The 13,137-nt window shown below is 54.6% G+C and overlaps 1 protein-coding gene across 3 annotated transcripts in view; it reads left to right on the top strand.

Moving 5' to 3' along the window:
• The window catches only part of gtdc1 (glycosyltransferase-like domain containing 1), a 38,715-nt gene that overhangs the window by 4,456 nt on the left and 21,122 nt on the right, over positions 1–13,137 (top strand). For all 3 annotated transcript variants that reach the window (XM_075478845.1, XM_075478843.1, XM_075478844.1), the window contains exons 2-3: positions 12,187–12,377; positions 12,792–12,959. In XM_075478845.1, coding sequence (XP_075334960.1) covers positions 12,187–12,377; positions 12,792–12,959 — 359 coding nt within the window. The remainder of the gene's footprint in view (positions 1–12,186; positions 12,378–12,791; positions 12,960–13,137) is intronic.

Genomic DNA, 13,137 nt, shown 5'->3' with positions numbered 1-13,137 from the left:
ATATTTTCCTCCTTTAGTTTTAGAGCTCCTCTGACTTTATTATTTCCTGTAGTCACTGTTATTGTCATTTTATTACATTTTACTGTTCCAGTTTTTAGTTTTTATTCATTTTATATATTTTTCTCTTTCGTTCCATCTAATTTATTCACGTTTAACATGTTCGGAAGTAATTTATTCCTAATGTAGTCTCAGTCTGAGAGTTTCAAACTTTTTATTCCTCAGCCTCTGAAGGAACTAAAAACATGAAATAAAAAGAGTTTAAATCTTCAGCTTTTATTATAATTTACTGACTCTGCTTTCATGTTATCAGTGTTTTTCATTTGTTAAATTTTTTATGGAATTAGATGCTAAAGCAGCACAAACGGCTCTCATTTATTCACCCTCTGGTTCCCACCCTCTGGTTCCCAGCCTCTGGTTCCCAACCGCTGGTTCCCAGCCTCTGGTTCCCAACCTCTGGTTCCCAGCCCCTGGTTCCCAGCCCCTGGTTCCCAGCCCCTGGTTCCCACCCTCTGGTTCCCAGTCTCTGGTTCCCAGCCTCTGGTTCCCAGTCTCTGGTTCCCAGCCTCTGGTTCCCAACCTCTGGTTCCCACCCTCTGGTTCCCACCCTCTGGTTCCCAGCCTCTGGTTCCCACCCTCTGGTTCCCACCCTCTGGTTCCCAACCTCTGGTTCCCAGCCTCTGGTTCCCAACCTCTGGTTCCCAACCTCTGGTTCCCAGTCTCTGGTTCCCAGCCTCTGGTTCCCAACCTCTGGTTCCCAACCTCTGGTTCCCAAGCCCTGGTTCCCAAGCCCCTGGTTCCCAGCCTCTGGTTCCCAGCCTCTGGTTCCCAACCTCTGGTTCCCAACCTCTGGTTCCCAAGCCCTGGTTCCCAGCCCCTGGTTCCCAGCCTCTGGTTTCCAGCCTCTGGTTCCCAGCCTCTGGTTTCCAGCCTCTGGTTTCCAGCCTCTGGTTCCTAGTCTCTGGTTCCCAGCCTCTGGTTCCCAGCCTCTGGTTCCTAGTCTCTGGTTCCCAGCCTCTGGTTTCCAGCCTCTGGTTCCTAGTCTCTGGTTCCCAGCCTCTGGTTCCCAGCCTCTGGTTCCCAGCCTCTGGTTCCTAGTCTCTGGTTCCCAGCCTCTGGTTCCCAGCCTCTGGTTTCCAGCCTCTGGTTCCCAGCCTCTGGTTCCTAGTCTCTGGTTTCCAGCCTCTGGTTCCTAGTCTCTGGTTCCCAGCCTCTGGTTTCCAGCCTCTGGTTCCTAGTCTCTGGTTCCCAGCCTCTGGTTCCCAGCCTCTGGTTCCCAACCTCTGGTTCCCAGCCCCTGGTTCCCAACCTCTGGTTCCCAGCCTCTGGTTCCTAGTCTCTGATTCCTAGTCTCTGGTTCCCAGCCTCTGGTTCCCAGCCTCTGGTTCCTAGTCTCTGGTTCCCAGCCTCTGGTTTCCAGCCTCTGGTTCCTAGTCTCTGGTTCCCAACCTCTGGTTCCCAGCCTCTGGTTCCCAACCTCTGGTTCCTAGTCTCTGGTTCCCAGCCTCTGGTTCCCAACATCTGGTTCCCAGCCTCTGGTTCCCAACCTCTGGTTCCCAGCCTCTGGTTCCCAGCCTCTGGTTCCCAACCTCTGGTTCCTAGTCTCTGGTTCCCAGCCTCTGGTTCCCAACCTCTGGTTCCTAGTCTCTGGTTCCCAGCCTCTGGTTCCCAACCTCTGGTTCCTAGTCTCTGGTTCCCAGCCTCTGGTTCCCAACATCTGGTTCCCAGCCTCTGGTTCCCAGCCTCTGGTTCCCAGCCTCTGGTTCCCAACCTCTGGTTCCCAGCCCCTGGTTCCCAGCCTCTGGTTCCCAACCTCTGGTTCCCAGCCTCTGGTTCCCAGCCTCTGGTTCCCAGCCCCTGGTTCCCAGCCTCTGGTTCCCAGCCTCTGGTTCCCAGCCTCTGGTTCCCAGCCCCTGGTTCCCAGCCTCTGGTTCCCAGCCCCTGGTTCCCAGCCTCTGGTTCCCAGCCTCTGGTTCCCAGCCTCTGGTTCCCAGCCTCTGGTTCCCAGCCCCTGGTTCCCAGCCCCTGGTTCCCAGCCTCTGGTTCCCAACATCTGGTTCCCAGCCTCTGGTTCCCAGCCTCTGGTTCCCAGCCTCTGGTTCCTAGTCTCTGGTTCCCAGCCTCTGGTTCCCAACCTCTGGTTCCCAGTCTCTGGTTCCCAGCCTCTGGTTCCCAACCTCTGGTTCCCAGCCTCTGGTTCCCAACATCTGGTTCCCAGCCTCTGGTTCCCAGCCTCTGGTTCCCAGCCTCTGGTTCCCAGCCTCTGGTTCCCAGCCCCTGGTTCCCAGCCCCTGGTTCCCAACCTCTGGTTCCCAGCCCCTGGTTCCCAGCCCCTGGTTCCCAGCCTCTGGTTCCCAGCCCCTGGTTCCCAGCCTCTGGTTCCCAGCCCCTGGTTCCCAGCCCCTGGTTCCCAGCATCTGGTTCCCAGCCCCTGGTTCCCAGCCTCTGGTTCCCAGCCTCTGGTTCCCAGCCCCTGGTTCCCAGCCTCTGGTTCCCAGCCCCTGGTTCCCAGCCTCTGGTTCCCAGCCCCTGGTTCCCAACCTCTGGTTCCCAGCCTCTGGTTCCCAGCCTCTGGTTCCCAGCCCCTGGTTCCCAGCCCCTGGTTCCCAGCCTCTGGTTCCCAGCCCCTGGTTCCCAGCCCCTGGTTCCCAGCCTCTGGTTCCCAGCCCCTGGTTCCCAGCCTCTGGTTCCCAGCCCCTGGTTCCCAACCTCTGGTTCCCAGCCTCTGGTTCCCAGCCTCTGGTTCCCAGCCTCTGGTTCCCAGCCCCTGGTTCCCAGCCTCTGGTTCCCAGTCTCTGGTTCCCAGCCTCTGGTTCCCAACCTCTGGTTCCTAGTCTCTGGTTCCCAGCCTCTGGTTCCCAACATCTGGTTCCCAGCCTCTGGTTCCCAGCCTCTGGTTCCCAGCCTCTGGTTCCCAACCTCTGGTTCACAGCCCCTGGTTCCCAGCCCCTGGTTCCCAACCTCTGGTTCCCAGCCCCTGGTTCCCAGCCCCTGGTTCCCAGCCTCTGGTTCCCAGCCCCTGGTTCCCAGCCTCTGGTTCCCAGCCCCTGGTTCCCAGCCCCTGGTTCCCAGCATCTGGTTCCCAGCCCCTGGTTCCCAGCCTCTGGTTCCCAGCCTCTGGTTCCCTGCCCCTGGTTCCCAGCCTCTGGTTCCCAGCCTCTGGTTCCCAGCCCCTGGTTCCCAGCCTCTGGTTCCCAACATCTGGTTCCCAGCCTCTGGTTCCCAGCCTCTGGTTCCCAGCCCCTGGTTCCCAGCCTCTGGTTCCCAGCCCCTGGTTCCCAGCCTCTGGTTCCCAGCCCCTGGTTCCCAACCTCTGGTTCCCAGCCTCTGGTTCCCAGCCTCTGGTTCCCAGCCCCTGGTTCCCAGCCCCTGGTTCCCAGCCCCTGGTTCCCAGCCTCTGGTTCCCAGCCCCTGGTTCCCAGCCTCTGGTTCCCAGCCCCTGGTTCCCAGCCTCTGGTTCCCAGCCCCTGGTTCCCAACCTCTGGTTCCCAGCCCCTGGTTCCCACCCTCTGGTTCCCAGCCTCTGGTTCCCACCCTCTGGTTCCCACCCTCTGGTTCCCAGCCTCTGGTTCCCAGCCTCTGGTTCCCAACCTCTGGTTCCCAGCCCCTGGTTCCCACCCTCTGGTTCCCAGTCTCTGGTTCCCACCCTCTGGTTCCCAGTCTCTGGTTCCCAGCCCCTGGTTCCCACCCTCTGGTTCCCAGCCTCTGGTTCCCAGCCCCTGGTTCCCACCCTCTGGTTCCCAGCCTCTGGTTCCCACCCTCTGGTTCCCACCCTCTGGTTCCCACCCTCTGGTTCCCAGCCCCTGGTTCCCAGCCCCTGGTTCCCTGCCCCTGGTTCCCAGCCTCTGGTTCCCAAGCCCTGGTTCCCAGCCTCTAGTTCCCATCCCCTGGTTCCCAGCCTCTGGTTCCCAGCCTCTGGTTCCCAACCTCTGGTTCCCAGCCTCTGGTTCCCAACCTTTGGTTCCCAATCTCTGGTTCCCAAGCCCTGGTTCCCAGCCTCTGGTTCCCAGCCTCTGGTTCCCAACCTTTGGTTCCCAACCTCTGGTTCCCATCCTCTGGTTCCCAGCCTCTGGTTCCCATCCTCTGGTTCCCAAGCCCTGGTTCCCATCCTCTGGTTCCCAAGCCCTGGTTCCCAGCCTCTGGTTCCCAGCCTCTGGTTCCCAAGCCCTGGTTCCCAGCCTCTGGTTCCCAAGCCCTGGTTCCCAGCCTCTAGTTCCCATCCCCTGGTTCCCAGCCTCTGGTTCCCAGCCTCTGGTTCCCAGCCTCTGGTTCCCAGCCTCTGGTTCCCAAGCCCTGGTTCCCAGCCTCTGGTTCCCAGCCTCTGGTTCCCAAGCCCTGGTTCCCAGCCTCTAGTTCCCAGCCCCTGGTTCCCAGCCCCTGGTTCCCAGCCTCTGGTTCCCAAGCCCTGGTTCCCAGCCCCTGGTTCCCAGCCTCTGGTTCCCAGCCTCTGGTTCCCAGCCCCTGGTTCCCAGCCTCTAGTTCCCAGCCCCTGGTTCCCAGCCCCTGGTTCCCAGCCTCTGGTTCCCAAGCCCTGGTTCCCAGCCCCTGGTTCCCAGCCTCTGGTTCCCAGCCTCTGGTTCCCAGCCCCTGGTTCCCAGCCTCTGGTTCCCAAGCCCTGGTTCCCAGCCCCTGGTTCCCAGCCCCTGGTTCCCAGCCTCTGGTTCCCAGCCCCTGGTTCCCAGCCTCTGGTTCCCAGCCCCTGGTTCCCAGCCTCTGGTTCCCAACCTCTGGTTCCCAGCCTCTGGTTCCCAACCTCTGGTTCCCAGCCTCTGGTTCCCAAGCCCTGGTTCCCAGCCTCTGGTTCCCAACCTCTGGTTCCCAACCTCTGGTTCCCAAGCCCTGGTTCCCAAGCCCCTGGTTCCCAGCCTCTGGTTCCCAGCCTCTGGTTCCCAACCTCTGGTTCCCAACCTCTGGTTCCCAAGCCCTGGTTCCCAGCCCCTGGTTCCCAGCCTCTGGTTCCCAGCCCCTGGTTCCCAGCCTCTGGTTTCCAGCCTCTGGTTTCCAGCCTCTGGTTCCTAGTCTCTGGTTCCCAGCCTCTGGTTCCCAGCCTCTGGTTCCTAGTCTCTGGTTCCCAGCCTCTGGTTTCCAGCCTCTGGTTTCCAGCCTCTGGTTCCTAGTCTCTGGTTCCCAGCCTCTGGTTCCCAGCCTCTGGTTCCCAGCCTCTGGTTCCTAGTCTCTGGTTCCCAGCCTCTGGTTCCCAGCCTCTGGTTTCCAGCCTCTGGTTCCCAGCCTCTGGTTCCTAGTCTCTGGTTTCCAGCCTCTGGTTCCTAGTCTCTGGTTCCCAGCCTCTGGTTTCCAGCCTCTGGTTCCTAGTCTCTGGTTCCCAGCCTCTGGTTCCCAGCCTCTGGTTCCCAACCTCTGGTTCCCAGCCCCTGGTTCCCAACCTCTGGTTCCCAGCCTCTGGTTCCTAGTCTCTGATTCCTAGTCTCTGGTTCCCAGCCTCTGGTTCCCAGCCTCTGGTTCCTAGTCTCTGGTTCCCAGCCTCTGGTTTCCAGCCTCTGGTTCCTAGTCTCTGGTTCCCAACCTCTGGTTCCCAGCCTCTGGTTCCCAACCTCTGGTTCCTAGTCTCTGGTTCCCAGCCTCTGGTTCCCAACATCTGGTTCCCAGCCTCTGGTTCCCAACCTCTGGTTCCCAGCCTCTGGTTCCCAGCCTCTGGTTCCCAACCTCTGGTTCCTAGTCTCTGGTTCCCAGCCTCTGGTTCCCAACCTCTGGTTCCTAGTCTCTGGTTCCCAGCCTCTGGTTCCCAACCTCTGGTTCCTAGTCTCTGGTTCCCAGCCTCTGGTTCCCAACATCTGGTTCCCAGCCTCTGGTTCCCAGCCTCTGGTTCCCAGCCTCTGGTTCCCAGCCTCTGGTTCCCAACCTCTGGTTCCCAGCCCCTGGTTCCCAGCCTCTGGTTCCCAACCTCTGGTTCCCAGCCTCTGGTTCCCAGCCTCTGGTTCCCAGCCCCTGGTTCCCAGCCCCTGGTTCCCAGCCTCTGGTTCCCAGCCTCTGGTTCCCAGCCTCTGGTTCCCAGCCCCTGGTTCCCAGCCTCTGGTTCCCAGCCCCTGGTTCCCAGCCCCTGGTTCCCAGCCCCTGGTTCCCAGCCTCTGGTTCCCAGCCTCTGGTTCCCAGCCTCTGGTTCCCAGCCTCTGGTTCCCAGCCCCTGGTTCCCAGCCCCTGGTTCCCAGCCTCTGGTTCCCAACATCTGGTTCCCAGCCTCTGGTTCCCAGCCTCTGGTTCCCAGCCTCTGGTTCCCAGCCTCTGGTTCCTAGTCTCTGGTTCCCAGCCTCTGGTTCCCAACCTCTGGTTCCCAGTCTCTGGTTCCCAGCCTCTGGTTCCCAACCTCTGGTTCCTAGTCTCTGGTTCCCAGCCTCTGGTTCCCAACATCTGGTTCCCAGCCTCTGGTTCCCAGCCTCTGGTTCCCAGCCTCTGGTTCCCAACCTCTGGTTCCCAGCCCCTGGTTCCCAGCCCCTGGTTCCCAACCTCTGGTTCCCAGCCCCTGGTTCCCAGCCCCTGGTTCCCAGCCTCTGGTTCCCAGCCCCTGGTTCCCAGCCTCTGGTTCCCAGCCCCTGGTTCCCAGCCCCTGGTTCCCAGCATCTGGTTCCCAGCCCCTGGTTCCCAGCCTCTGGTTCCCAGCCTCTGGTTCCCAGCCCCTGGTTCCCAGCCTCTGGTTCCCAGCCCCTGGTTCCCAGCCTCTGGTTCCCAGCCCCTGGTTCCCAACCTCTGGTTCCCAGCCTCTGGTTCCCAGCCTCTGGTTCCCAGCCCCTGGTTCCCAGCCCCTGGTTCCCAGCCTCTGGTTCCCAGCCCCTGGTTCCCAGCCCCTGGTTCCCAGCCTCTGGTTCCCAGCCCCTGGTTCCCAGCCTCTGGTTCCCAGCCCCTGGTTCCCAACCTCTGGTTCCCAGCCTCTGGTTCCCAGCCTCTGGTTCCCAGCCTCTGGTTCCCAGCCCCTGGTTCCCAGCCTCTGGTTCCCAGTCTCTGGTTCCCAGCCTCTGGTTCCCAACCTCTGGTTCCTAGTCTCTGGTTCCCAGCCTCTGGTTCCCAACATCTGGTTCCCAGCCTCTGGTTCCCAGCCTCTGGTTCCCAGCCTCTGGTTCCCAACCTCTGGTTCCCAGCCCCTGGTTCCCAGCCCCTGGTTCCCAACCTCTGGTTCCCAGCCCCTGGTTCCCAGCCCCTGGTTCCCAGCCTCTGGTTCCCAGCCCCTGGTTCCCAGCCTCTGGTTCCCAGCCCCTGGTTCCCAGCCCCTGGTTCCCAGCATCTGGTTCCCAGCCCCTGGTTCCCAGCCTCTGGTTCCCAGCCTCTGGTTCCCTGCCCCTGGTTCCCAGCCTCTGGTTCCCAGCCTCTGGTTCCCAGCCCCTGGTTCCCAGCCTCTGGTTCCCAACATCTGGTTCCCAGCCTCTGGTTCCCAGCCTCTGGTTCCCAGCCCCTGGTTCCCAGCCTCTGGTTCCCAGCCCCTGGTTCCCAGCCTCTGGTTCCCAGCCCCTGGTTCCCAACCTCTGGTTCCCAGCCTCTGGTTCCCAGCCTCTGGTTCCCAGCCCCTGGTTCCCAGCCCCTGGTTCCCAGCCTCTGGTTCCCAGCCCCTGGTTCCCAGCCTCTGGTTCCCAGCCCCTGGTTCCCAGCCTCTGGTTCCCAGCCCCTGGTTCCCAGCCTCTGGTTCCCAGCCCCTGGTTCCCAACCTCTGGTTCCCAGCCTCTGGTTCCCAGCCTCTGGTTCCCAACCCCTAACAAATATCTGCAGTTGTGTAAAAGTTGAAGGTCTTGGTAAGAAGTCGTGGCCCCGAGGCCAACCGGTCGGACCGCCCCCCCCCCACGTCCTCTGACACATTTTCATCTCTCACATAATTTGACGCATTCAGGAAACAGATTGGACCGTTTTCAGCACAAAGGATGACATTGTGCTGGTGTTTCCAATCAGATCTTCGTCTCTGACAGGCTTCATCGCAGCGGCCGGCTGGTATCTGTCCTCCAGCAGCAGAAACTGCTCATTTCCTTCTGCAGATAGGAGTGGCGTTGGCGCGCTGCAGGCAGCAGATAAATCGACTGATTGGTCATCTGCGGGCGAACGCTGAGTGCTGCCGCGGCTGCATTAGCTCCCATTGTGGGCGGCTAAATGGAGGCTGTGGGGAGGATATTCGGTGGAGGGACGGGCAGCTCGGGGACCATAAGCCGTCCGCTTCCTGCGTAAAGCTCCGTGCATCATAATGGACTCCTATCAGGCCGCATTGTGCTGCAAATAGATGGATATTACAGTGTTTTTGTGGTTTGTTCCTGCAGAGTTAACTGTCTGCTGAACAATAGTTTTCTTTTTCTGACTGAGAGGAGGAGGATGGGCCTCCTACAGGCCTCCAACAGGCCGGCTTTATCGGCTGTTTGACCCCCAGTGTCTGCAGAGTGACTCCTGCCAGGCTGGAGAGGACCTTCAGAATTATCTCTGTGGAAACTCTGTAGGCTTCTGTGTGTTCATGCCCCTCCAGCTCTGTGATCTCAGTGTCTGGAAGAAGTAAACACCTGGATGAGAGAGAATTTTCCACAATTAAATGAAGACAAAACTGAGATCATTCTGTTTGGGAGCAAAGAGAAGAGGGTCAGCGGTAGGGGTGTGCATCGTGTGATGCATCGCGATTCTAATTTTCGCGATCTACTGCATCAATTCTTGACGCCAAGTATCGATTTTATTTTTAATTTTTTTTAATTTTATTTATTTATTTTTATTTATTTTTTTTTGGGGGGGGGGGGGGGGGGTATTTGTTTTAATGGCAATACCTCCAAAAGTTGTTTCAATAAATACAGTTGATAAATCAGATGAATTGATTTGCTTTGAGTTATGTCTTAATTGAAGACACTATCCAGATCATACACAGCCAGTGTGTGTGTGTGTGTGTGTGTGTGTGTGTGTGTCTTTTGTGGATGTGTGTGTGTTGGGTTTGGGTGGGTTGTAGACAGATGTGTAACACATCTGTTTTTTTATATGTATTGTAATTGTTTTGTTTTTGTTTTGCTTGCTTTTTTGCTGTAATTTATTCTTTTAATTAATAGGTAATTTTGCCATGCTCCTTCTGGCAGGGGGACTACCAATGGAAACTAGCCTTTTGGCTATAATTGGGTGCATTTACATTTTCTTTGTAAAATGTTAAATAAAGTTAATAGAATAGAATAATAGAATAGTAAGTCAGCCACTGGTAATGGCTGTATTTTTTTTTAAGTATGTTCAGTGAAAATATCGCAATTCATCGCGATGCATCGCAATAATTCAAGTATCGTGATGCATCGTGATAGTATCGCATCGTGGCATGTGAATCGTGATTCGAATCAAATCGTGACTTCTTTGCCAATACCCACCCCTAGTCAGCGGTGGTAAATATCTTGAGACTCGGGCCCTTACAATCACTGACCAAGTTGGTAACTTGGTAACCAAGTTCATAAATGATGTTGCTGATATGGGATGTCACACAGCTTCATGTCAAAAGAGGCGAACTATCCCTTTAATACAAAGATCTGATATTAATTTAACACAATTTAATTTAAATTTCTGATATTAAGTGTCATTTATTCAGGGGAAAATCCAAAGTGAAGTTTGTCTGAAGCATTAATGGAAGCCCTCAGAGGTCAAAGTGCTAATGAAACTGATCTGGAGCTCAGATCTGATCAGAGGTCACAAAGAGGGACTCCACCCGGCGGTGACTCTGGGTGGAGGTTTGCTGCGGAGGTGGAGGCAGTGATGAATGTTACTGCGTACATGTCGCTCCTTTAAAGGCTAAAGCTCTCCTCGCCATTTATTATAAATCGATTTGTTGTTTCACCATCCAGAAGCCTGAACACATGAATCTGAGCGAGTGGCCATGACCTGTGGAGTCCCCCAGGGGTCCATTCTTGGACCTCTTCTGTTTAACTTGTATATGCTCCCTTTGGGTCAGATATTCCAGAACTTTAACATCAATTATCACAGTTATGCAGACGATACACAACTTTATGTGTCTCTGTCACCATGGCAACTGCAGCCCAGCAGACGTACTGTGTCACACTGGAAAAAATGCCCCTCCAAAAATAAGTAAAAAAACAACAAATACATTGAAACAAGTCCCTATATCTGGCTGAAATGGTGCTTGTTAGCCAGTTGTGTCTCATATTAAGTGTAATGAGATATTTTGACGAGAAATGAGACAAATATATTTGGTAAGACTGATTTTTTTCCAGTGCAGTGTCTGGAGGAAGTAAACACCTGGATGAGAGAGAATTTTCTACAGTTAAATGAAGACAAAACTGAGATCATCCTGTTTGGGAGCAAAGAGAAGAGGGTCAGCGTTGGTAAATATCTTGAGACTCGGGCCCTTACAATCACTGAGCGAGTCGGTAACCTCGGAGTGTTGATAGACTCAGATCTGACTTTCAGCAGCCACATCAAAGCTGTCACCAAGGCAGCTTTTTACCATCTCAGAAACATCAGCAGAATTAAAGGTTTCCTCTCCCAAACAGACCAGGAGAAACTCATCCATGCATTCATCTCCAGCAGACTCCATCACTGTAACGCTCTTTTAACTGGACTTCCCACAAAGAGCATTAAACATCTGCAGCTCCTCCAGAACGCTGCTGCTGGAGCTTTAACCCGGACTAAGAGATCTGAACACATCACAGCAGCTTTAAAATCTTTACTCTGGCTTCCAGTCAGTCACAGAATAGATTTTAAAAGCCTGCTGATGGTTTACATCTGTGATCTGTTCAGAGAATATAAAGCCAGCAGAGCTCTGAGATCCAAGGACTCAGGTCAGCTGGTCCAGTCCAGAGTCCAGACTAAACATGGAGAAGCAGCATTTAGCTGTTATGCTGCAAACAAGTGGAACAAACTGCCAGTGGAGCTTAAACTTTCACCAAATGGAGACATTTTTAAATCCAGGTTAAAAACATTTCTGTTCTCATGTGTCTATGCATGAAATCTGCACGCTATCTTTGAACTTATCTGGACTGTTGCTGGTTTTTCATTTCATTTAAATTATTTTATTTGTTTCTCTTTATATTCTTTTATGTATTTTTAATGCTTCTTCCACTCCCTGCTGCAATGCTTTAATTTTATGTGAAGCACTTTGAATTGTTTGTACATGAAATGTGCTATACAAATAAATTTGATTTGATTTGATGATCGTGCCGTCATGATGAAGCAGATTTTAAACGCCGTGACTCACCAACACTGGTGTTTCAGTGGCTGATGTGAGGTGGAACAGACTGGAACACCTCGTCTCAGACCTGTGATGGAAAGGAAACGTTTCCTTTAAAAACAACTGATTCATTCTTTATTTAAGCATTTTTATCTTTTTGCATCTGTAACATGTGGTCTCAGAGCTGCACGTCAGGGTTTCTGTGATGAAGGAACGGGTTAATTACTGGTTAATTACTGAGGTGGATCTGCAGATGCTGCGCAGAAAAATGTCAGTTTGTATAACCGGTAGAAAACTCATTTAATCAGAAGCTCTCACAGGTAACAGGTGGAGTCATCAGGTGAAAGGTTCTTTCACACTAAAACTACCAACATATATCTAAAACCATGACGTGAACTTTCTTTGTTTTCGCTGCATGGGATCAGTATTTTCCGTCCTTGTGGCCTGATGTCACCAGCCTCACCGAGCTGCACACACCCACCAAAGACGTTCCATCCTGAAATGTTCCAGAACGGATAACGGATCCAGTAAAGAAGGTTCCTGAGATGTTCCATGTCCGTGGCGTAGTGGGTTGAGCAGACGCCCCATGTACAGAGGCTATAGTCCTCGCTGCAGTTCGAGTCCCGCATCGGACGGCCCTGTGCTGCGTGTTGTTCCCCCTCTCTCTGCCCCCTGCTTCCTGTCTCTCTGAACTTTCCATTAAAGGCACCAAAGCCCCACAAAAATGTATTTAAAAAAAAAAAACAACAACTTGCGTATATGCGCGATAATAACGAGTTAACTCGCCCAGCCCTAGTTCTTACGTTTCTCAGAGCTTCTGCAGATGAACACAAACTGATCACAGATGTATCTCTAACTCACTTTTAAAGGCACGCTGAGGCTGAATTCAGACTGTAATAACTGAGTGTAGAACAGCCACGAAGCCAGGAAGTGAAGCTAAAACCTGATTTATTTCATCCTTATATAAACACCAGCTTTGCATTTAAAGAGTCAGACGCTGAGCAGCTGTTACTAACGGATATCCGTTTACGCTGACGTCTGAAATCAATGCTGCTCCTCCGCAGGTCAGCGGCGCTCCCAGCGTTCTGCTGGTGGAGGCGTTCTACGGCGGCTCTCACCGGCAGCTGATCGACCTGCTGAAGAACAACATCCCCGGCTGCTCCGTCTTTACGCTGCCCGCCAAGAAATGGCACTGGAGGGCGAGAACGGCGGCGCTGTACTTCAGTCAGACCATTCCCACCTGTCTGTCATACAGGTAAGGCTCACAAGGGTCTCATGTAGACCTCCCTCAGCAGGTTTTGGATCTCTTGTAGACCTCCCTCAGCAGGTTTTGGGTCTCTTGTAGACCTCCCTCAGCAGGTTTTGGGTCTCTTGTAGACCTCCCTCAGCAGGTTTTGGGTCTCTTGTAGACCTCCCTCAGCAGGTTTTGGGTCTCTTGTAGACCTCCCTCAGCAGGTTTTGGGTCTCTTGTAGACCTCCCTCAGCAGGTTTTGGGTCTCTTGTAGACCTCCCTCAGCAGGTTTTGGATCTCTTGTAGACCTCCCTCAGCAGGTTTTGGGTCTCTTGTAGACCTCCCTCAGCAGGTTTTGGGTCTCTTGTAGACCTCCCTCAGCAGGTTTTGGGTCTCTTGTGAGTTGTTCCTCCACTAACTTTGTGTTTTTCTCCGCAGAGTTCTGTTCAGCAGCTCGGTTTTGAACCTGTGTGAACTGGTGGCTCTCAGACCAGATCTGGCTCATCTAAAGAAGGTTCTGTACTTCCACGAGAACCAGCTCGTCTATCCGGTTCGCAAAGACCAGGACAGAGACTTCCAGTATGGATACAACCAGGTCCTCTCATGGTAAACGCCCTCTCTGTTCTTGGTGAAGTGTGGGGGGGTCTTGAGCAGGTTTGGATCAGGGATCGGTTTGTTGGGTCCTGGACGGTTTGTTGGGTGCTGGACGGTTTGTTGGGTGCTGGACGGTTTGTTGGGTGCTGGACGGTTTGTTGGGTCCTGGACGGTTTGTTGGGTCCTGGAC

This window comes from Odontesthes bonariensis, chromosome 12 (genome assembly GCF_027942865.1).
Source record: "Odontesthes bonariensis isolate fOdoBon6 chromosome 12, fOdoBon6.hap1, whole genome shotgun sequence".
In the NCBI taxonomy this organism is placed as follows: domain Eukaryota; kingdom Metazoa; phylum Chordata; class Actinopteri; order Atheriniformes; family Atherinopsidae; genus Odontesthes; species Odontesthes bonariensis.
Note: the sequence above shows the minus strand (reverse complement) of the source record. Positions and strands in the feature narration are given on the sequence as shown.